At 40.5% G+C, this 24,621-nt stretch overlaps 1 protein-coding gene across 2 annotated transcripts in view; it reads left to right on the forward strand.

Moving 5' to 3' along the window:
• Positions 1–24,621, forward strand: part of THSD7B (thrombospondin type 1 domain containing 7B) — a 338,963-nt gene that overhangs the window by 168,842 nt on the left and 145,500 nt on the right. For both annotated transcript variants that reach the window (XM_052793131.1, XM_052793132.1), the window contains exons 9-11: positions 12,881–13,072; positions 19,199–19,433; positions 22,015–22,130. In XM_052793131.1, the coding sequence (XP_052649091.1) occupies positions 12,881–13,072; positions 19,199–19,433; positions 22,015–22,130 (543 nt within the window). The remainder of the gene's footprint in view (positions 1–12,880; positions 13,073–19,198; positions 19,434–22,014; positions 22,131–24,621) is intronic.

A 24,621-nucleotide genomic window follows, 5' to 3' on the forward strand; every position in this document is an offset into this window, starting at 1 on the left:
CTTACTGACTTGTATTGTGATATCATTTAGTATTATATCAACCAAGTTACGAGATGCCCAAGATTTGTCTTGTCTGTTAGTTGTGACGTTTTCATTGGCCAGGTATCATTAGTGTTACATGATGACCCTGATCTTCATGGTCTAAATTCCTTCTGTGCTTTCACCTGTTTGTGCTTCATTTAGTTTGAAGCTATCCTGCATAGCTGTACACTTCCCGGTTTGGTGAAGTCAATGGGATTTTTACCGCCGGAATTAGACCCAGTTTACAGCAGCCTGTGGGTAAGCGAAGGTTATTCTCTAGCATTTCCCTTTTCTACGGTTTTATAGTTCTTAGGAGTTTGATGGATGGAGCACTCAATTATTTAGCATCTATCAAGCTTTTGCTTACGACACCTAAACAAACACTAGTATTACCTACTTTTTCCCGAATATATAAAATATAATTCTGCTACATTAATCCACAAACTTAAAAAAAAGCATATGCTGTTGCTTAACCAGCCCTTTTAATGAAATGAGTTTTGAATTGAAATTTTAAGTATGCATGAAGACAGTAAGATACCATTTGCAGTGTTAGGATTTCAATAATGTATGGAATTAGCAGAGCTTTATTATATTTCTGTGCCTGCATGCCCTCCGTAGAGTAAAAGTTGTAATAAATATAAGTTCAAAGGTAAAATTTTATTGCTGCGCATGAGAGGAGAAAAAATAAATTAGAGTAATGTAATCATGCTCATATATGTTATGAATTTTGAACAGTGTCTATTAGAAACTTTGTCAAAATGTGCTTAGCTTTGAAAATACAGATTAACGCTGAAGGTTTTAATATTGTTCTTCCTTATGTGCATATTCCTTGAGAATATAAGTGTAAAATATCTCCTGCCGAAAGCAATTGTCATAAAATGACACTTTCCTATTTTAATAGCTGAATAATCAGAACAGAAATATTTTCTAAGTTGTGGAGAGGTTATTGCTTTTTCCACACCAAGAAATTTAGTGGTAGAAAACCAAATTTTATCCAGATATTCTGCAGTTTTTCTGTTTCAGTTCTTATATTTGAAAAGCATGTCCAAATGCCTCCTGACAGTCTTGACACTTCAGGGTGTTTAAAAAGGGGGTGAGGGGTGTTCATTTGATTTAATTTACTGATTCTGTGTTTTCCTTTAATCTAGTAGCACAGTTAAAATAGTAGGTCTCCAACAGGAGCTGGAAAACCTGTTAGGGAATGACTGGTTGGTATCTATCCGGGCCCTTTGGGGTTCATACTTTTTTTTTTTTTTTTTTTTCTACTTTGGAGCAAATAAGGAATAGGTCAGCATGGGAGGGCAGCTGCTGGCGCGGGTGCCTCTGAACTCGGCAAACGACATTTGTCTGAACTGCCAGCTCAGCACATGGTCCCAGCTTCAGCACCTCTGAGAAAGCCCCAGCTTGATGAAATTCTGACATCAAAGATAATTCCTTCTCCTGTGTTTTCTCCACTTAGTAGCCCTTTTCTTTGTCCTCTGTCATCTTCCTCTGTAGTCTTTCTGTGAGCAGAGGGTGTACCCTGAGGACACTACCAAAGCATAGGCAATGGCCTTTCTTAGTCTTTTTAATACAGTCTTCAGGTTTTAGCTTCACCACTCAATTTGGAAAAAATTGGAAGTTCTAGGTGTGTATGCACCTTACTTTGCTTTTAAGCGAGGGGGTCAGAGTCTTGGTTAGTAACAACGGTCCAGCTCAGGTTGCGCCAGAGTGTGAATTCACCTGCCGTGGCTAAACCCATCCATATGTTCAAACTCTGAAAGGACGCGGTGGTGGAGAGTCAGTGTACCCCACCGAGCAGAGACCTCTTGGGGACGCGGTGTTTGTATTCTGGTGGAGGCTGCTCTGCTGGCAACACCCCGTTTCCCAGGTCAGGATGATAACGCCAGCTAATGCTGTGAGGATGCTTCATCTTGCTGTGTAAACATTCAAGCGGCAGTATCCATCTCCATCCGAACCCTAGAGAAAGAGTGAATATTTTCATGGGAAATAGTTTCATCAGCCAAGAAAAAAAGGAAGTGAAGTGTGCTGCCTTATCTGGACCAGTAACATTGAGAGCAAGCTTCAGGCAAAGTTGTGTCTCAAGGCTTCTAAAGAGTAATAAACATAATTTTTTTGATGTGCTAGCAGATCTGTTACTTGTCACCTTTTAATTTCAATACCCAAATATAAGGTTGTGCGCTTCTTACTGGGAGAAATTTCCTCTTGGAAACCCTCATTGGAAACAATATCTTTTGGTTTTTTCCTCAGCAAAAAGTATAGTCACAGATGCCAGCTTTTTTTTTTTTTAAATGTTTTTGAGACAATTTGGACTCTGAATAATAGGGGAAAACAGTGATAGATTTTTTTTTTTTAATTCCTTCCCCAAAACAATTGTCAACTTTACGTAAACTTTCTGGAGACAGAAAATAACAGGAAACTTTTCTAAATAAACCTTTTTCTAAATAAACCATTTTAGGTCATCATCAAGTGATCCTTGCCTTTAAATTCTTCTGTTGACGCCGTTGTAGCTGAGTTGTAAGCAGGATGAGGCTGTTGCTACAATATAATCAGTGAACCAGTTCCAGAGGGTGGAGCAGTTTAGAGACCAAATGCACTTTAAATGGCACTAGAGGAATGATGCACTACTGACTGAAAATGTAGGCATCGTTATTAATGATGTAATTAAAGTTCCACCTCATGGGCAAATTGGAAGCACACAGAAAATATTATTAATATTGTGTTTCCTACATTTGATTTATCCCCATTTTAAGTACTAAATGATCTATGCAAAATACAGTGGAAATTAAACACTCATTCTAAAATTCACAACTTTATTATGTAAAAATGGTTCAAGCATAGGTCAGGGTACATTAGCCAGAAGTAACTTAACCCAGCTGAAAAATGCCTTATGTAGCTTAGATGCGTAGTTGATACTTGGCAAAACTGGCGTGTATGCTGAGAGGTTTTACTCAATAACCAAAGATAATGGTTTGCAATTTGCATTGCTTTTGTCAAGAACAGATTTCAGTCATTCATTTAGACCCTTGACTGATGATCATCTATGTTACTGGGTGAATTTTCTTCTTTACTGCAATCTTTTAAAAGCTATTGAATAGGACATCTTAATACCACTCTGTTCTGAGTTTTGTGGATCAATTGGAGAAAAAATTGGAAAAGAAACTAGTACTGTTAGTAGTAATAATAAAAATAGCCTAGTATTTGGTCCTGCAAGTCCTGAACATTTCCTGATAGACTGTGAAAGCTCTCAGAGTTGCTTTATGGGATTAGGCCAGACTCTGCATCTGAATTAGAACACATTTTTGTGTTAACTGCTTCTAAATGAGCACTTAGTTTTAAGTAGTTGGCATAAATCTAATTTTAATTTACTGTTTTCATTTTCTTTTGCATTGATCCTCTTTTTGTAGACGTTCAATTGGAGACTTGGAGAAAGATGTTTTTCAAAGAGTCCAGATGGTATTTGCAATTATTTATTATCATTAGCATTCACTGTATCTGAACACAAGACTTTTGCCAAGTTAGATAAACCTCATCTGCTGCACTATTGTTTACAATTTTTCAGTGTCTTATGTTAATATAAACTCACTCTTGGGCAATTTCTGGGGATAGAAGAGAAAAAGAGTCTGTTATTCCTCAATATATGGCAAACTGCAAGCTTATTTTTGGAATATTGCTCGGATAACAGTCAGTCATAGCCTTTTGATGGTTATGAGCAAGCCAGCAAAGTACGTCATTCTTAAGAGTAGCATAATCAGAACAAAAATCAAAATAATCAAACCAGTAGGTATAAAAGCATTGCACTTTTCCATGTGTGCACACACAACTTTTCTTTTTGGGGTCACTTCCTGAGTGAGAGCACAGTTACTGGAGTTTGCCCTTTCTAGTACGTCCCTTTAATTTTTTTTTTGAGTTTTGAGAGTGAAGATGGCACCTTAAGTCTGCAAAAATGGAATGTTTAGAAATTTATGGCTCTGATACAGTGGGAATAAAATGCCACCTTCTTTATTCTAAATTAAAATGCCTGAATACCTCCACTAAAATTGTTCTGCCCCACTGCACAGATATATAGGTTGAAGTGGACTCTATACACTATTGGAATAAACAAGTCTACTTATAATTGGTTTTTTCTTAAAGTTTTGGAAAGATATGTATATTTTATAATATTTTAATACATTTGACTTTTTTGTATAATTGGTTTCTATAATATTTTGTGTTGATTAGCATTTGGAACAAAGCAGTACAGAGAAGAAAATAGAGGGACACCTGTTTCAATTATACTACAGCACCAATTTCAACAATAAATCTTAATTGCAATCAGTCTTGATCAACCCACCTGTGTAGATTCCCCTCATTTACAATGAGGAGGGATAATAGAGAAAAAAGAAAAAAGTGTAAAGAGAGAGAGGAAAAAACCCCAGAACACTAATATGGATTATGTTATTTCTTATACTTTATGTTTTCAGATTGCTGCGCTATGTTAATTATTAGGAACATCAGCCTGAATTTCTGTGCTTTTCTCTGGGAATACAGTGAACCCATGTTTACTCTCAGCTGCCACATGAGCAATTTCTCTTAATTCAGGAGGGGTTGTGCAAACAGCCGCAAGGTGGAATTAATTCTGCTTTTATGCCCAAGCCCAGCAGGTGAATGTGTAGCAAATTCCTTTAAATGACTACTTGTCTTTCTGTGTGGGATAGGAAATACATCAGAGCCAATCTCTTATGTAGGTAACCTCATGCAGCTATATTATTTTTTTTAACCTTGAGACTGGTAGCTGCTGTATAATACTCCATAGAAGTATACCAGGATGTTCTCTGCAGGCTTGGCAGCTGCTTGCTGATGTGCTTCCCCCTGTGCTGGCTTTTTTGGAGCTTCCTTAGAGTCACAAGTCAATTTTCTTATGTGAATTTACGTAAAGAGGGAAAACGGTTGTGGGTAAACAGTCCAAATTGCAGCAGGAAGGAAAAATTGCAGTATAGGAAGGAAAAACAAATACCCCCTTTTTTTTTTTTTCCATACTCTTCATTATCTTTTTCTCATAACCTCTGTAATGATTACTTGGACATGGGTGAGGGACAGGGTCGTAGCTAGTGATACAGGCATTTGGTCAAGACTTATGATTTTCATGGTGATTTCGTAACATATTTCCAGACATACTGTTTCTTTTTCACATTTATTCTCAGTCCCTCTGTCTGTTTTTCATACTTTCTCATCTCACTTTCCTTTTCCTTATTCTCTTGAGTTGTTATTCCCTTTTTCTTCGTTGTGCATTATGTGGCTAAAAATGTTTTTTCCTTAATCTAATGCATTGTTTTTCATAGTTGCATTTTAGTTAAGTCTTTTGACTCAAATCCTAAATGATTGTCTCATTTATTCTTTTTTTTTTTTTTTTTTTTCCTGACAATGATCCTGGTTGTATTTGTGTTTATTTCATCTTTTCCATTGTGAATGGCTTGTTTTTCTTTGCTCCTTCATCTTTTTTTGTGATAGATCTTCATCTCCATTCATCTTCATTGCTATTGCATTCCTCTCGTCTGCTATGGGGCTCTGATAATAGTGATGGACCACTGCAATTAAATTTATTCCATACGCCACTGCTTTCCCTGACAAACTGACACCACTCTTCTACGATGTTCTTACCTGTTGACTGGCATTACGAAAAGTCAACCAGGAGCCAGGGATTTCAGTGAAGTGTGACATTGGTCTCCCGGTGACAACTGAGCACGGTGAGCCCTGGATGCTTTAAGGTATCACTAAAGCTGGTCGTGCAACATGGAAGAAAACCCCCATGATGTTGTGATGAGATGTACACATTCAAAATGGTTATAAGAAATTTCTCCTGTTGTTGTAGTTTGATTGTTATTGCTTTTAAATGTAACGTTTTCGTTAGCTGATGAGATGCCTAGGCCAAGATATTGTCAGCAGACAGCTTTCTCTGAATGCAATTGCCGTTAGCAAACTGGCATACAGTCAATAGGAATTCTTCTGAATTTACTACTGTCTGTTGACATCTTATTCTGTTACAGGCAAGTATTTAATCAAAGTTTATTGTCATTCTTTTCTGAGATTTAAGTGGGACATAAAATTTTACGATACGTATAGTATTTTAGATGACAGCTTCATTATTTCCACTGAATAATGTGAAGTGCTACAAGGAGAAATATTGATGTCAAACTCGTAATTGTCATTAAATATGCAGCATTTTTGCAGCAGTCATTTGTGGGAAAAAAAAAAAATTCTGAACTTCTAGGTAACAATGCAGAACAATCTGAAATGCAATTGCTTCGTCTTGAGCTGTTCCCCACCATGGAGGTTGCTCAAGGCTCCACACATGTGTGCAAACCTGAAATCTTCAAAGTAATTTTACAAATTTTCCTTTTAAAAAATGAGCATGGTATAGTGGTAAATGTCAAAAAGAGGATACTCTGTTATTGAGCTGATCTTTAGATTCCTGCTGCCTGATGGGATTTGTGTTTTTGCTGCTTTAGTTGTATCCTGTCCAGTGGACATTCCCTTTTTCCTAAGCCAGGAGGAATGTCTGTGGCAGGAGTAATTAAACTGTGTTATAGGAGATGAGTACACAGGTCACTGGGGAAAAAAGAGACTAATGCACCAGAGCTGCAAGGCATTATGTAAAATAGACAGATGCAGTTTTAATATTGAACTGATTGAGAATGAAATGTTCCTGTTGATTCAGTGCCTCACCGTGGCATGCGTTATTCAGGACCGTGGGAGTGGCTTCTCCTTCTAGAATGGAAAAGACAATAAGAAAGAAATTAAGTTGCTGGAAAAAACAAGCCCTTTAGTTTATGGATGGTTTTCTGTCATTCCTTGTTTTGTTCCCCTTGTTGGAAAGAATTTAATTTGCTTTTAGGTGAATCAAAATTCCAGTCAGAATTGTACTTCTCCATGTAGCTTCTCTGTTACCTTGTTAAAGAATTCAAATTAGGGACCGGTGCTTTAGGTAATGATCAAATTTATTAGCAAATATATTTAAAAAAATGCCATGCTCATCTTCTCTTTCGTAACCCTTACTTTGGAAGAAAATGGATTAAATCTTTCCTATGTTGAAAATATCTGGTGAATATATCTTGGGTATTTGGCTTTAATCACTGTACTATTCAAGTATGAGGCAATCAGTTTAAAAAATGTCATTAGAGTTGGTCAGGATGCTTGCAATAAAACATTTTGAATAGAAGACTGTAACATTTTTCCTAACTAAAACTTTTTTTAGGAAAGCATGCATTCAGCAAGGCTGAGAACAAAAACTGTGCTTAAAACATGAAATAAAGAGCATGTGAGAGGGAACACTGTGGCTCCTGGGATGCTGGAGATGGCAGTTCAATTCTTATACCTGATGTAGATCAGAGGTTGGATCTTGTGTGTTGTGCCTCCTGGGTGATGGCACGTAGTTTTGCTCTTGCTCTCTCTCCCCACTTCTCTTTTTAAAATATGTTTTTCGAAAGATCTGGATTTTGTCCTACTATGGAGTATAAAAATTTGAAAGCTTTGAAACCTTAAAACATTTCATAATATGGAAAAATAATTTCTCCTTGACTCACAGCTCTGTTATATTTCTTAGTATGGATTAAGTCAAAAAGAGGAATATTTTCAAGGTGCTGTGTTGATCATGACTAGCACAAATCAATTAATAGCTGTAACTCCTTGTAAAACGTAGGTATAAGTTCTGTTTTACAGCTAGTGCTTTCCATGTGCAGTTGTATTAGCAGTAGTTGTTTGTGGTTACCCTAAGGATAGAAAACACTTCCCAAGGTGCACTCCAATCTGAGCCCCACTTAGTTTTCATCATGTGTCCTCAACATTAGGATGAAACTGTTCAATTGCTCAGTCACCGTCCTAATCAGGTCTCCAGTTGCATCTCAGTAACAGCTGCGGATTTGTACTGTTTAGTATTACAGCAGAAAAAATGGTCTTCAGAGTAAACATAATTCCTTGAGACTAGTTCTGGGCACTTGGACAGTGTCAAAGGGGAGAAAAAAGATGAAATGAGCAAGTCAGGCATATCTGAAGAAAGCCAACAAAGGTAGTGGTGGTAATCTCTGGGGTAAGTTGGAGTGGATGGGCTGGATCCAGTCCAAGCTAACTGGAGGACCCCACAAAACCTAGGACTTTAAATTATTTTTTTCTTTTTCTTTCTTTGAAAACACCTTCTGTCCTTTTGCCTTGGATGGCTCAGTTTACTGATGAATGGATGAACAATCCTCTCAGTTTATTTCAACATCACAGCAAGTTGCAGACAGGAATGAATTTCCCATCAGGAGCTGCTCTGGGCTCTGACCAGGATTGGCCGTCTGGGTTTAATTCCTGGTTATCACAAGATGATCTTCAGAGCAGTGTCATGGGTTCTAGTCTAAAAAATTCTAACAGGGACCAAAGTTGTAGCTGTCATGGTTAGTGCTGTCCCTTTCCCTATTTTTCATGAGGAAAGGTGGCTTTCTCCAAGACTGGCACCCTTCCACTGTGATCCCCCACCCCACTGCTCTCCAGGGCTGATTTCAGATACTATGCCTTGAGATCTAAACACATACTTGGAGAGGAATTCATATTCCATTCAGATGCATAATTTAGGTGCTTAAAGGCATTAGTTTTATTTAGAGAGGGAGAAAGCCTCCTCTAGAATCATAGAATCATTTAGGTTGGAAAAGACCTTTAAGATCATTGAGTCCAGCCGTCAACCATGCCCGCTAAACCATGTCCTGAAGTGCTGTCTACGCGCTTTTTGAATACCTTCAGGGATGGCAACTCAACCACTTCCCTGGGCAGCCTGTTCCAGTGCTTGATGACCCTTTTGGTGAAGAAATTTTTCCTAATATCCAACCTAAACCTCCCCTGGTGCAACTTGCGGCCATTTCCTCTTGTCCTATTGCTTGTTACTTGGGAGAAGAGACTGACACCCACCTCACTACAACCTCCTTTCAGGTAGTTGTAGAGAGCGATAAGGTCTCCCCTCAGCCTCCTTTTCTCCAAGCTAAACAACCCCAGTTCCCTCAGCTGCTCCTCATCAGACTTGTGCTCTAGACCCTTCACCAGCTTCATTGCCCTTCTCTGGACACACCTCAATGTCTTTCCTGTAGTGAGGGGCCCAAAACTGAACACAGGACTCGAGGTGCGGCCTCACCAGTGTCCAGTACAGGGGGATGATCACTTATCCTAGTCCTGCTGGCCACACTATTTCTGATACAAGCCAGGATGCTCTTGGCCTTGTTAGCCACCTGGGCACACTGCTGGCCCCTCGATCCACTTGTCCAGATCATTGATAAAGATATTAAAGAGAACTGGCCCCAGTACTGAGGCCCGGGGAACACCACTTGTGACCGGCCACCAGCTGGATTTAACTCCGTTCACCACAACTCTTTGGGCCTGGCCATCCAGACAGTTTTTTACCCAGCGAAGACTACACCCATCCAAGCCATGAGCAGTCAGTTTCTCCAGGAGAAAGCTGTGGGAAATGGTGTCAGAGGTTTTACTAAAGTCTGGGTAGATGACTCCCACAGCCTTTCCCTCATCCACTAAGCGGGTCACCTTGTCATAGAAGGAGATCACGTTGGTCAAGCAGGACCTGCCTTTCATGAACCCATGCTGACCAGGCCTGATCACCTGGTTGTCCTCTACGTGCCATGTGACGGCACTCAAGATGATCTGCTCCATAACCTTCCCCGGCACCAAGGTCAAACGGACAGGCCTGTAGTTCCCCGGATCCTCCTTCCGGCCCTTCTTGCAGACGGGCGTCCCATTTGCTAACTTCCGGTCAACTGGGACCTCCCTGGTTAGCCAGGACTGCTGGTAAATGATGGAAGGTGGCTTGGCGAACATTTCCACCAGCTTCCTCAGTACCCTTGGGTGGATCCCATCCAGCCCCATAGACTCGTGTGTGTAAAGATTATGGAAAGATCTAGAAAGATTATTCAGAATATCTGAGATAAGAATTACACCTTCAAGGTACTGACTGGGTCGACAGTTTGGAAGCTCTGGAGAATTTAATATTCCCTGTAAATCTGTGACAATGCATAAAGCACACTTCAGATGTATCCTGTAGTAGTATTGTTCATGGAAAATGAAAGATTATTACTTCCCTTTGTAGTATACGGTAGTTTTCTGAGAATTCTCTGCCAGGCGGCTGGTACAGAAGAACATTCCCCTTCTGCAGTAATACAAGCCAGTAATTAAACCTGAACACAGCGAATAGAGCTATAAAGTAAATCAAAGTGAATGTTGAATTGTACCTTCATGCACCGGGTGGTAAACTCTTTATAACAAAACTCAAAGCTTCCTTTCTTTGCTGAGGAACCATGAATTGCAGCCTCTGCAGTGTTACTGTTGCTGTCACCTGCTGTAAATCCAGCATGAAAAGAAATCATGGAGGGAAGAAGTGGAAAGTGCATTTTGCTCCTTTGCCTCCCTTCCCCACAGGGTGGTTGCTCAAAAAATCTGTGGCACCTGGGCTCATGGGTGGAGGAAGCCACTCCAAAGGAGACCCAAGTGTTTTAAACGATCTTCTGAGTGGAGTGGCTTGGACTTCATAGTCAGATAGAATGAGTGGAAAGGCTCTCCTGGCTTTCAACAAACAGGATTTTCTGGGATGCTTTCATCTCTAGCACAATCTGATTGGTGGAAAAATTGGGCTAAATCCAGAATTCGGTGAACTTCATGGCACTCCCTTGCCGTAAAGTATGTATATAATGAAGATAACCTCTCGCATGGCTGGAGGGGCTGGGGGCATACTTGCAGGGCCAGTGTCCCATCTCATCCTTTCTCGTTCAGAAGCCTGTCACTGACTGTTTGTATGCTTCCTGGTAAGTGTCAGTGATGGGAGAGGAGGACAGGTGTTTTGCCCTACTTCACCAAAGCATATAATCTCTTGATGCTACTGTACCATTGACTTCTAAAATCACAACCGCCCAGGATGCTCTCGTGATATCTGCCGCCATACAGACAGGCTGTCAAAATATTAGCAGGGATTCTGATGCTAAAATGACTTAGGAAGGCAGCTGGAATAAGGCTATCAGGTTTATTTTGTGTTTTTACATTGTTTTTCTCTAAAGATAGTTCTCAGCATTATGCGAGCATCCAAAGCAGCAGTGGTGATAAGGGGCTAGTTGAAGCGAATGATGGATTAAGCATGGTTTGCAGGGGTGCCAAATGCAGTACCGAAGGATGGGGGCTGTCTGTAGGGAGGGTGTTGGTCTCCATTTTCTTATTGAGTAGCCTTAAAATAGTAGTGCAAAGACTGGTCATATAGAGCTTTTCTTGATGAGCATAGGTATGTGCAAGGGAAAGGGAGCACAAAAATAAAGTATTTTTAAACATATCTTGCAGTCTGATTGCCTGCTAGATTCTCCGTTACTTCTCATAATATGCTTGAAAAGTTTTATTTGTGCCTCGAGGGTGATGAGCCTGTCTTCGTTTGGGGATGCAACTGCAGATAATACCACCGTGCTATTGACAGCTTTATGCACTCTCGCTAGCAGCCTGCCTCTCTTATTTACTCACTTGTATATGTGTTGCCTTGCAAAAGCAGTGTAGTTTTCTACTTTCCTAGTTATAATTGCAACCTGGGCCGCCTTGTTACGGAGTCTGTTCCTGTAGCGTGAGGTGAAAAAGCTAGTTGTTGCCATTATAAATTTTAATATTTTTTTTCCCTACGTATAATTGAGACTGGATAGTTATTATGTTTTTTCCTAGGTTCATAATTAAAGAAACCTCGGAGGAGAGCTTTGTAACTATTAAAAGGGCAAAAGAGGAGGTAACGTTCAGTGTGAGCTTGTTGTTTATGAACAGGTAGATTTGAGCTTCCAGAAATTTCAGATATGTAGCTGAAAATTCATGAGGGTCCAGAAACACTAAACAATAGAACAGTGTAACAAAGTCAGTCATGTCTGTTCATCACTTACATTATATTTGTAAGACATTATGTGTAATTCAGTACTAAGAGTTACGTTTTATGAATTTTTATGAATTATGATGTCCTCATAAATTCTATGTAATTGCTAAGCTTACTGGACATTTCCTTTGTTATTTTAAAAATAACATTATATTTTATTTTGCTTTTTAAAAACAATAGTTCTTTGTGTTGGACTCCACATGACATCCCTCGTGTGCTCTGTTTCGCTGCTCATTCTGCCAGTGGTTCTTTCGGTTGGTAGCTTTTTCCCCAATAGTCCCCAATGTACTACCTTCTTGTTGAAAGGGGTTTTGGAAAGATGCTTCTCATGAGGAGGTATGCTTTGGTCTAGGTCCCTTGGTTTATCTCCAGAAAGTATTTCTCCCTCGGATGGGGATGGTCCAACAGATCCATAGTTTTGGATCTCCTAGTTTTTGGGTGAGAAGCAGAGTCAGAAATAAAAGTGGTTCATTCTGGTGAGGTTGCAGGAGAAAGACCAAAGCATCTATTGGACACTTTTCTGGCCTATAGGCCAAAGAAAACTGCCTTCTGTGGGGACCCGCGCTATTTGTATTGTGGAAAATAGGTTCTGTAGGTGGAGATTGCTGGAAAATATGGGGCAGTTATCAGTTCTGTTGATAATTGATACTACAGCTTTCTATTGATTGAATTATCTCATTCCTTGTGCTTGCCTGCTTTATAAAGTGGACTGCAGCCAAGATGTCACACACAAAACTTGAAACACATTTTTTTCTTTTTTGCTTTTCTGAAGAAATACTTAAGTTAGTTGTTCATGTATTACACTTTCAAGCCTGAAGCCTAACCATGTGCTCTTTGTAGTATGTTCTTCCATGGGCAGGTGGACGTTTGACATAAAGTTAGTCTGTTTGATGCAGACCGTGGATATTGAACCAAGCTGAGCCTTCCTCCATGTCTGTCTTGTTTCGTTTGCTCCAGGTGAAGAAGTACCACATCACCTCTGCTCAGAACTTCCCCGTCCTGAAGTTGTGGCTTGTGAAATCCCTTGTGCAACAGACTGTGTCATCAGCGAGTGGTCCCTGTGGTCCCCGTGTTCCCACTCATGCTCCAGTAAAAATGCTGAAGGCAGTCAAAGCAGGAGTAGGTTCATCTTGGCCCTTCCAGCTGAGGGTAAGTGGTAAACATTTTTGGATTAATCACTGTTTGTTTGTTTGTTTAATGAGTTGACTTGCATTGCTCAGCCAAACTGTGTTTAGATCAGAGCTAATCCCAATTCTGTAGCAATGAGGAATAATACTTAATACTTCTCTGTGCTTCATGCCTAGTGACTAAAAGGTCTTTATGGGCTCGAGTTAATGCATGTGTCAGAGAAATTCTGTCACAGTTCAAAATTATTTATGTCAGCCTATGAATTATTGTCTACTGAAGGCCAGTCTGGGTGTGAATTTACTTCAGGAGAGCTACATCGTATACTAATGAAATTGCTGCATGACACAAACTCATCATGCGAGTGTCTTTATATAGGAACATATTAGTACCTATTTAGAAAAGAACAGTGAGCTGTGAAAAATGAGGAAATAGAAAAGGTCCTGTTTATTTTATTAATACAGACCTAGAATGTATTTACCTCCTTGTTTTTCTACTCTACTAGGTAAATAACTCTTGATGAATAGATATAATTTCCTCTGGATCTTCATGGACACATCATGTATCTGGATTTTTACATATCAACATCAGTGATACAATTATTTACATAAACTATTTGGTATTAGAAGTGTAGTCTTCTAACTACAGTTACACATATGGTAATTCATTTATGTGTTGATTTATCACACAGGATTTGAAAGGTATCACATCAAATGCATAAAAATTTATAAAATGTGAATAGGTCTAAAAGACTAAAGCCTTGTTGACATGACAAAAATACTATTGTCAGCACTATGTGCAGTAATGCAGCAGCACAACACTTTTAGATGCAAAACTAGTCTAGGACAAGCTCTGTTAAGTGCTATTTTGTAAATTATCATTAAAGCCACCCACTGTTTCTGGGGCAATGTAAGGACTTGATCTTGCAAACCCTTACTCATGTGAATGGTCTGTATTCACATAAACATCTGTATAAGCACTTGCAAAGAAAATTGGGACCCTTCAGGATGAAAACTGCTATATAATTGTTGATTTAATGAGAATAACTACTACTAAAAAGTCTATGAGCTAGAGAATAATTAAAATGAAAAACAAGATTTCATATTTTCCATGGAAGTAACGAAATGCAAATAATAGATAAACATGGATTTATGAAAGTGAAGTGTTGGAGAAGTGAATTCTGGAAGTACATAAGCTCAGTCATCTCAACCTGAAACACACTAAACTAAAAATGACATGCTTTGAATTGAATACTTTAAGTTTCTCGGGAAGGAATAATTAACTATTAAAATCAAACGCCCCAACTTTTTCTGCACATCTTTAGCAATGAGTATAATGGTTTGCTATGCAGAGTCATACATCTGCATACAGATAAATAGCAATTGGTTTGAATTTGTGGAGAGTGGAAGAGGATTTAATACTGTTATCACTGCAATACTAAGGCAATGTTATGTTACCTGCTTTCTCTGACTCTTTCATACCCAGCTCACAGCTGAGCCACCAGCTTCTACAGAGCTCTGGTACCTTTGCAAGCGACTTTACATTTGTCCTCTGTCAACTAAGGCAATGTTAGCAGTTGCTCTGCTGTCTGAGGACTTCTGGATGCCATCTCATAGGCTGACCAGTTCAAAATGATCCTTGGCTCATTTTCTCCAAGCTGTTCACCAGATCCCAGAATATGATAACCAGGAGGCTGTTGATGAAACTAGAGGGGCTTGGTTTAAATCAGGTTTTAAAAGATATTTCTTTACACAGGAAACTTCTGAAACTTGGTACAAAAGGAGATTGCAGAGTGTATTGGTTTTGTGTGGCAAGGTTTTGGTAGCGGGTGGGGTTACAGGGGTGGCTTCTGTAAGAAGCTGCTGGAAGCTTCCCCTGTGTTCGACAGAGCCCATACCAGCCGGCTCTAAGACAGACCCGCCGCCGGCCAAGGCCAAGCCAATCAGCGATAGTGGTAACGCCTCTGTGATAACATTTTTAAGAAGGAAAAAAGTTGGGACGGCGGTATTCGGCAGCCGGAGAGAGGAGTGAGAACATGTAAGAGAAACAACCCTGCGGACACCAAGGTCAGTGAAGAAGGAGGGGGAGGAGATGCTCCAGGCGCCGGAGCAGAGATTCCCCTGCAGCCCGTGGTGAAGACCATGGTGAGGCAGGCTGTCCCCCTGCAGTCCATGGAGGTCCACAGTGGAGCAGATATCCACCTGCAGCCCGTGGAGGACCCCACGCCGGAGCAGGTGGGTTCCCGAAGGAGGCTGTGACCCCGTGGGAACCCCGCGCTGGAGCAGGCTCCTGGCAGGACCTGCGGATCTGTGGAGAGAGGAGCCCACAGAGCAGGTTTTCTGGCAGGACTTGTGACCCCGTGGGGGGCTCACGCTGGAGCAGTCTGTGCCTGAAGGACTGCACACTGTGGAAAGGACCCATGCTGGAGCAGTTCGTGAAGAACTGCAGCCCGTGGGAAGGACCCACGTTGGAGAAGTTCGTGGAGGACTGTCTCCCGTGGGTGGGACCCCACGCTGGAGCAGGGGAAGAGTGTGATGAGTCCTCCCCCTGAGGAGGATGAAGCGGCAGAAAATAACGTGTGATGAACTGACCGTAAACCCCATCCCCGTCCCCCTGTGCCGCTGGGGGGGGGGTGGTAGAGAATCCGGGAGTGAAGTTGTGCCCGGGAAGAAGGGAGGGGTGGAGGGAAGGTGTTCTGAGATTTGGTTTTATTTCTCATTACCCTACTCCGGTTGATTTGTAATAAATCAAGTTAATTTTTCCCCAAACTGAGTCTGTTTTGCCCGTGACGGTAATTGGTGAGTGATCTCTCCTATCCTTATCTCGACCCACAAGCTCTTTGTTATATTTTCTCTCCCCTGTCCAGTTGAGAAGGAGGGGGAGTGATAGAACAGCTCTGGTGGGCACCTGGCATCCAGCCAGGGTTAACCCATCACAGTCTTTTTGGTGGAGAATGCGGGCAAGTGAGGAATTTGAGATAAGGATAGTAACTGAGAGAGGTAACGGGCAAAACATGGACTGAACGCAGCTAGAGAGTTAAGAGCTGCATGACGAGCGGGGAATTTTTATTGTTGTAATTGTGGTGAAGGGACGAGGGGTGGATTGTGTGTAAATTGTCCACTTTTTGTCGGTTTTGTGATGATATTATTTTGATTTTGGTGTGGGGAATTCTTTTTTGTTGATGTGAGTGAAGATTTTGTGTGATGAATGTAGATTTTAATGATAGTTCTTAAAAATGTGATGCACAGAGGCGAGGGGTGGAATGTATTGGTTTTGTGTGGCAAGGTTTTGGTAGCAGGTGGGGTTACAGGGGTGGCTTCTGTAAGAAGCTGCTGGAAGCTTCCCCTGTGTTCGACAGAGCCCATACCAGCCGGCTCTAAGACAGACCCGCCGCCGGCCAAGGCCAAGCCAATCAGCGATAGTGGTAACGCCTCTGTGATAACATTTTTAAGAAGGAAAAAAGTTGGGACGGCGGTATTCGGCAGCCGGAGAGAGGAGTGAGAACATGTAAGAGAAACAACCCTGCGGACACCAAGGTCAGTGAAGAAGGAGGGGGAGGAGATGCTCCAGGCGCCGGAGCAGAGATTCCCCTGCAGCCCGTGGTGAAGACCATGGTGAGGCAGGCTGTCCCCCTGCAGTCCATGGAGGTCCACAGTGGAGCAGATATCCACCTGCAGCCCGTGGAGGACCCCACGCCGGAGCAGGTGGGTTCCCGAAGGAGGCTGTGACCCCGTGGGAACCCCGCGCTGGAGCAGGCTCCTGGCAGGACCTGCGGATCTGTGGAGAGAGGAGCCCACAGAGCAGGTTTTCTGGCAGGACTTGTGACCCCGTGGGGGGCTCACGCTGGAGCAGTCTGTGCCTGAAGGACTGCACACTGTGGAAAGGACCCATGCTGGAGCAGTTCGTGAAGAACTGCAGCCCGTGGGAAGGACCCACGTTGGAGAAGTTCGTGGAGGACTGTCTCCCGTGGGTGGGACCCCACGCTGGAGCAGGGGAAGAGTGTGATGAGTCCTCCCCCTGAGGAGGATGAAGCGGCAGAAAATAACGTGTGATGAACTGACCGTAAACCCCATCCCCGTCCCCCTGTGCCGCTGGGGGGGGGGTGGTAGAGAATCCGGGAGTGAAGTTGTGCCCGGGAAGAAGGGAGGGGTGGAGGGAAGGTGTTCTGAGATTTGGTTTTATTTCTCATTACCCTACTCCGGTTGATTTGTAATAAATCAAGTTAATTTTTCCCCAAACTGAGTCTGTTTTGCCCGTGACGGTAATTGGTGAGTGATCTCTCCTATCCTTATCTCGACCCACAAGCTCTTTGTTATATTTTCTCTCCCCTGTCCAGTTGAGAAGGAGGGGGAGTGATAGAACAGCTCTGGTGGGCACCTGGCATCCAGCCAGGGTTAACCCATCACACAGAGGCAGGCAGTCTCAGGAGGTTTAAAATGGATTAGAGCAACTGATGAACATCAGGTCCATAAAAAGTCTGTAAATGGCTACTAGAATGGCTAGGAAGTAGCGTGCTGTCCTGCTTTCCTTGTACAAAAGTTGTCAATGAACTGCAGAAAGTGGCTAGGCTCTTGTGCCTTTTATAAACAGCATCTCCTGCTTGTGGTTTTGCAGGCAGACTGCTAGGTCGGATGGACCATGCGGTATTTCTTATTATCTTAAGTTAAAACTGCCTCATGATTACTCTCCCTGGTTTAGGAGAGCTTCCTTACCATGGGTATTCTTGAAAAAAAACCACCTTAATTTTTGCTTGGGAAGCTCAAAATTCGAGTTAGATATTTTCTTTTTATTTTTTCCTAATGGACCAGGCATTTTGCCATTTGCTTGCTACATTGGTTTTTTTTACATGTGCTCAAACACGCAACAGCAATAACTGGTCTGCATTTTTCCTGCCAAGTCAAAATCTTCAGGAAATAAGTTACCTGGGGTATTTTCTACTCCATCATCATACTAAACATTTCTGAGACTGAACACTATGTGGAACAGTCCATTTTCATGAAAAGACAAATGGTAATGTGACATGATTATCCAAATCAGTGTGCTAAGAAATTTCTTTCTCTCTCTCTTTCTGTTCTCAGTGCTATTCATTCTGGCCATTTGGGGTCATACCTTATTTGAGAGGCCTCAGTCCTGCAAGGTGATAAGCATCCCTTCAAGGAGCAATATACCTTCATCTGCTGTTGATTTTAGTAGAGCATAAAGGTGCTCTGAACCTTGTGGTATCTGGCCCCAACAGTTCAGTTCTTTCAGTTCTTTTTCAAAACCTGCAGCACTTTGGCCATGTCAGAAGTTGCCAGATTCTCTCTCCTGGAAGAGAATGATTTTGATTTTAGTAATTTTTACTTCTTTCTTCCTAAAATGACAATGCTTACTGTTAAATTTTGTTGCATTACTCCTTAGCTTTTGAGCTACGAATGTCTGCTGCTTTTATGGGATAAAGTCAGGCTGCTGGCTAGAGTGTTAAAGCTTCTGGGGAGGCTGTTCAAACTCCTGTACTTTGTGGATTTATTACCAGTTGTTGACAAAGCGCAGTAGCTTAGCAAAATCTTTGGACACCAATTTGAAGAATGCTGCTTCAGAAAAGTAAAGGCTTCATACTCAAAACCTACTTTCAAGTTTTCTCCTACTTGCTTTGCACATGTGGGTATCATTTGATACATTCCTCCATCAGTATGGTTCAGCACCCTCTACAGCTCTTTAAGGCAACACGTGAATAGAGTCCAAATATTAGAAAGAGATGTTCCTCCTTGGGAAATTAGCAAGGAGAATGAACATAAAAATAATGCTTAATTTGTCTTTAAACCTAATTGCATGTTTGCTGAGTGATACTGGCATTTAAATGGAATTAACTTGGCTGTGTGTAGGAGTATCAATAAGGTAACTCAGAAATATACTTTGCCTATTTCTGTTTCCATTATGCGTTGGAATACAATTTTATGCAAGGCTAGTTTAATGGGGAAACAATATTTTAGAAGGTTGTTATTGCAGCCATAAAGGTCAACAGCTTTATTTAAGCTTTATTTATTTATTTTTTTTAATGAGGAAAACAAGAAGATATTAAGCAAACCTAACATTTTTATTTATTTTTCCATGTTTTCCTTTTGCCACATGCCATAAGATAAAGTATGGTGTTCTCTTGACTCTTTCCAGGTGGAAAAGCCTGTCCCCCTGACCGAGCCCTGCAGGAGCACCGTGCCTGTAATGATCACCCGTGCGTGCATTTCTTCTGGGAAACTTCTCCCTGGAGCTCTTGCTCCGAAGACGCTCTGGTAACTGCGCTCAATGCAACCATTAATTGGAGCGGAGAAGCCACTTGTGGGGTGGGCGTACAGACAAGGAAAGTCTTCTGCATGAAGAGCAGTTCTGGCCAGGTCACACCTAAAAGGTATTTAAAGAAAGGTTATTAGTGATTATTTGTAGCTACAATACCTGACATATGAAGGTGTTTTCAGCTAGTGTATGGAATCTGGAGTGTTGAAAATAATTTCATTTCAGGAGTAATTCTCCAGCTACTACTCCATCACTACTAAGAAAGGGATACGAATACGTAACAAAAATAAATAGCTAGCCCATTTTTGATTTTCTGTGTAAATCCAAGCAAAATGCATGTTTTTAGTGGTGTAGATTTTTTGCTGTAGCTCCTCTGTTATTCTAATTTACAGTTTTCTGCAAATATTTTTCCTGAAGGACAGGTGTGAGGAAAATATAAAGTATATCTGAATATAACGTTCATCAATACATTATTAACAATGCTGTAATGGAATAGAAAAAGTAAATAGAGTTTGCATTATATTTACACCACAATAAGGCAGAACCATGTGTGTGATCTATATCGTTCAGTTGATTTATATAGCTTCAATAATGGGATACCAACATGACAGAATTATGTATTCTGCACTACGAATATTCTGAATTTTGCTTTGCTTTACTAAATGAAGAAAATAAGTAGCACAGATGTTTTCCCTAATATCAAAAAATCAAGACATTGCTAATTATTTTTTGCACTGTTAATGAGTCTAGAGACTTACAACCGAGTTTCATTTCTTATTGTAGCTCTCAAAACAATCCTGTTCGTATAAGCAGACTGTGTTGATTTCAGTAAAGTTAATTAAAATTCTTGAGGTTAATGAAATTAATTAAATAAAAGGAAAGAAATCTAATATTTATTTTTATCTAGAATCCATTGATATGCTGTAACTTTACCTAATTAAATATATTGCTTATAGAGCTATATAATGTCTAAAATAGTTGTTTGCCCCCTCCACTTTTGAGATGGTGTAAGGGGAAATGGAACCGAAGGAGGTAAGTAAATACTTAAGTGAAGTACGTGAAGGGAAAACAGAGTTTCAGTGGTGGAAAATCCTGCCAAAAGAAGAGATTTCTGTACTTGGGACTTCAGAAAGGGTCTCTCCTTGGCTTTGGTGTGGTAGCTTCAGTGCCGCGGCGTTCGTCGTGTAATAGAAGTGGCTGGATCAAAAAGGACTGCCGAATCCTTAGAAGAGCAGCTTACTGAAATTCTTTCTTTTGCTACTGTGCTGTGTATTGTTCTTACGGTGATCATCATCTTAAAAATAAAAACCTTAGACCTCTAGAAGTCTTTAGGAAGACAGTTCTAAGTGAAGGAATAAACCCTCCGTGTTTCAGAATTAAATACTACCTCGTTACTGCCTAGGAGGGTCTGGACCGGTCTGGTGCTGGAGTGGAGGGCAGCCCTCCTCGCTGTGGGCACCAGCTGTGGCTATGTTGTATTTTATGTTTTGAGTTGATGAAAACCCATGTTGGGTTTAGAACTGCTGTGGTGACAGTCTACCGTTAATATGGCTTCAGAAATGGGATATGTTATGTAAATAAATAATTTCTGTGTGTTGGCATACTGTATTTTTTTGTATTCTGCATTTTTTCCTGATTTCATGAAGAAAAATTACTCCATATCCAAAGAAGGTGCAAGGCATGGAAAGCCAAATAAAACTAAAATTTTTGCAGAAAAATATTTCAACATCTTCTGTTAGATAACAGAAATCTGCCCGCTAGGATAATCATGCGTAATGAGAAGACACATCTCTTTGTATTTATTTTCTTTTAAATTATACCTCTAAGTATCTTATTACTTTCTCAGTAACGGAATCATGACTTTAAGGTTTATTTTCTTTCCTAGTAGGGGTTAGTGGCATATTCCTCTTTCAAATGGGATCATTTTGGGTTGCATGCATTACTAAGTATTTTTGAGTGATCTTTCTACTAGAAATTAAATAAAAATTAAAGAAGAGTAATTCCCTTTCTGTTCCCCCACTTGAAATGCAAGGTCTGCCTGATCCCAGAAAATTGTCCCTTTTCCACCCTTCAAGTTTTTATATACTAATTGTGTCTGAAACTTTTATTAGAATATGCATGACATATTTTTCATTTAGGAGTTAAAAATGAATTAAAAAAAAAATCACAGAGCTCTTCTTACTATGCTATGTTGTACAACTTTTAAAATAACAATCGAGGCCTCAATCAAAGTTCACTTTAAGCTATTTTTGTGTTTCCTAGGGTTTGAAAGTGGAGGAATATCACATCAGTCCTTAAACACAGTTGCAAGTGGTTTGAAGGCTGTTGCATGTTGTGTTAAAACAGGACTACTTTATAAACATAACTACTCGCTTTCTTCGGTAATAAATATATCCGTTTTGTTTCAGCGAGCTTTGTATTTTAGCCGTCATAGGCAGAGTTACATTTAGCCTGTAGTCATCAAGCCAAGCTGCATTTTTTTTGTTGTTGTTGTTATTTTTTTTAATCTTTGAAGTGTACTAAATTCAGTAGGGTTACATGAGTGAAAAGGAGAAGAAATATGAGGCTTGCTGTGAGCAGGAGTGGTATCTTTGATACATCAGTACCCTCACAGGCCTGTGAGAGTCTTAGGAGTAAAACATTTCCCCATAGTTTTAATTCGTTATTATATTTTATCTCTGCATTTGGATTGATAGATGTCCAGAGTCCATCAGACCTGAGACTGTGCGGCCATGTCTCCTCCTCTGCAAGAAAGACTGCATTGTTACACCTTTCAGTGAGTGGACTCGCTGCCCAACAGCATGTCAGCCTGGTAAGCCTTTAAGAAGAGGTCAAAATTTGGGGAAAAATTAGAGAATTGGCCTAGAAACATGCGGTAGTTGTAGTTCTTGTCAGTCTAATAATTTTTAGGGCATTCATCTGAATGAGTTTTGGACTTGCGGTGTTGTTGACACTGATATTGTTGAGGGGGTGGGATCCTCTTGAGCAGATTTGGAGATGTAAGTTCTCTTTACCTGGAATAAATTCCTTCTGGGCTTCTGCCTTCGAAGTCAGAAGTCCAAGGTCCCAACGTTGTATGGCTATACATGGAATTGTTACATTATATGAAATTTATTTCTCTCGACCAGCCTGGATGTATGTACAAGGTTTTGCAAATAACTCCTGTGCTTCGTGGTTTTTTAAGGACCATACATTTCTTTGCTCTAGTTGGTTAGCTTTTGGACACTAAGTGTTTAGCAAAGTTTCTTTATAATGATCTAGTGTTGGTTTTTGTGACAAATTTGTGTGTTTCATTAATTGTTCAGATGAAAGACTTCTCAATTATCAGAATATTTCATTATTGTTGGTGGCTTCCTTGCCCTTCAAAGATTCTCAGTGGATGCTCTAGCAGAGTCCTTGTTAGATTTTATAGGAAAACGAGTTGCTTTCTAAAACAGTGAATCCTGTTTTAATTAGCAATTTATTTTTAGACTTTAAATGAGCTGCCTATGAAGAAATAGAATAAATTACCTGGTAAATTACTTTGTTTATTAAATAATAGTCTACAATTAAAATGAGAAGAAATTAATTATTTAACCACCTTGGCAGTGTTATCATTTTAATATAATTCTAAATTAAAACTTCTTAGATGGGGGAGTTTGCTTTTTGCTAAATCTGTTATTGATATGGCTGCATTGCAAGATTTTTTTTTTTTTTAATTTGCATTGCACAATTAAAACCTCAGCACGATAATGTAATTTCAAAACCACTATACATATGTGAATTGTTAGGGGTTTTGGTTTTTTTATAGAAAAGTTGTATTTAATGAAAACAATATACAGATGGTGAATTACTAAGCAGATCAAGCAGGAACAGGTATTGCCTGGCAGATTTAAAATTAAATGTGTACTGGCATAAGATCAGAGCTTAGACAAACATGCAATCACTAAATCAGCTTTACACAGAACTTTACCAGTTAAGCTGTTTGTAGTTTATCTGAGAAAATGCATCCAACTTTACTATCTAACAATAAAAAAGCTGACATTTTCCCTACATTTAAATGTCATCAGACAACCAGCTGTCTTCTGGCGAAGGATTATCTCATACCTCAGAAGTGTAGACAGTGGTGAACTTAGGGCAATAACAGATGGACGGACAACATAATTCACAAAAGAAGTGCAATTGAATCAAAACACCTGTTGGTGAGGCAGGAACGGGGAGGTTGTTGCAAGTTATTGATTCTCTGCCATTTCAGGTACTTAAAGGTGACAACTGTCTACTGCAGTCTTCTATAATATATCTGTTTTAATGGGTCTTTGAGGATGAATCGAAACAAGAATCAAAGAATCAATATGGAGGTTTCAGAATATGAAGTGGTTTGAGTGAGCAGCATGTATATTTTCCTCTATCACCTCCATAACGGGTGGTGAAGGTGTCCTGGGGAGGTAACTACTTTCAGCATGGGTGACGTGCTCTCTGGTCTGTCAGCATAGATTTAAACCGGGGAGATTAAAAAAAGCAAACACCTGACAATAAATAGTATTTTTCATCTTCCTCCTGAAAATAGATGGTACCTATATGTACCTCTCCTCTTCTGGGCATTGGTTGTCCAGGGGGAAGGTTAGAAATTTCACTTTCTCTAAACAAGCTTACATGAAATGTTAGGTAGTAACTGTCCTGTTTACTTCCCCATGCGTTAAATCAGGTTGGAAACGAGGTGGGGTAAAAGTGGATAAAATGCATGTTGTGCTACAATAAGAAATTCTGATGACTTCTACCTTGTGTCAGCCAGTTTCTGTCAAGGATCTGCCACTTCCAGGTCTCATAGACAAACCAGAGCTGGTCAAAGTTAAAGACTTACCCCTTCAAAAGCTCTTATCTGCACAAAAATACTGGAGACAGCTCTGATTTTGGTGACTAAAATCTTGGAGAATCTGTCCTTATTGTTTGTGTGCTCAGACTCTTGTGTTGACCAGACTCTGCCTTTCCATCTGGTGAGGAGCAAAGAGTATGAAGCTGAATGTTTCCTGTAGAAGCTGGAGCAGATATAGCACACTTTACGGTAGCGAACAAGGATTTTGTCCCTCGCCTGAGAATGGTGATGCACCTTTCCGAGCCCTGGGCAGGGTACCAGGGAAGCCCTGGGGATCAAACGCAGAGGCAGGAAAGATGCAAGAGCAAGGGAGGAATGAGAAGAGTGGATTGACAGAAGGAGTCATATGGCTCTGTGTGTAAGGAGAGAAGACTGGTGGCTGGTGGGACAGCGAGGTGGGAGTGGAAGCAGAGGTAAGGCACCCCCGAAATTCTCAAACAGCATTACCTGA

The sequence above is a fragment of the Harpia harpyja genome, chromosome 7 (assembly GCF_026419915.1).
Source record: "Harpia harpyja isolate bHarHar1 chromosome 7, bHarHar1 primary haplotype, whole genome shotgun sequence".
NCBI lineage: Eukaryota > Metazoa > Chordata > Aves > Accipitriformes > Accipitridae > Harpia > Harpia harpyja.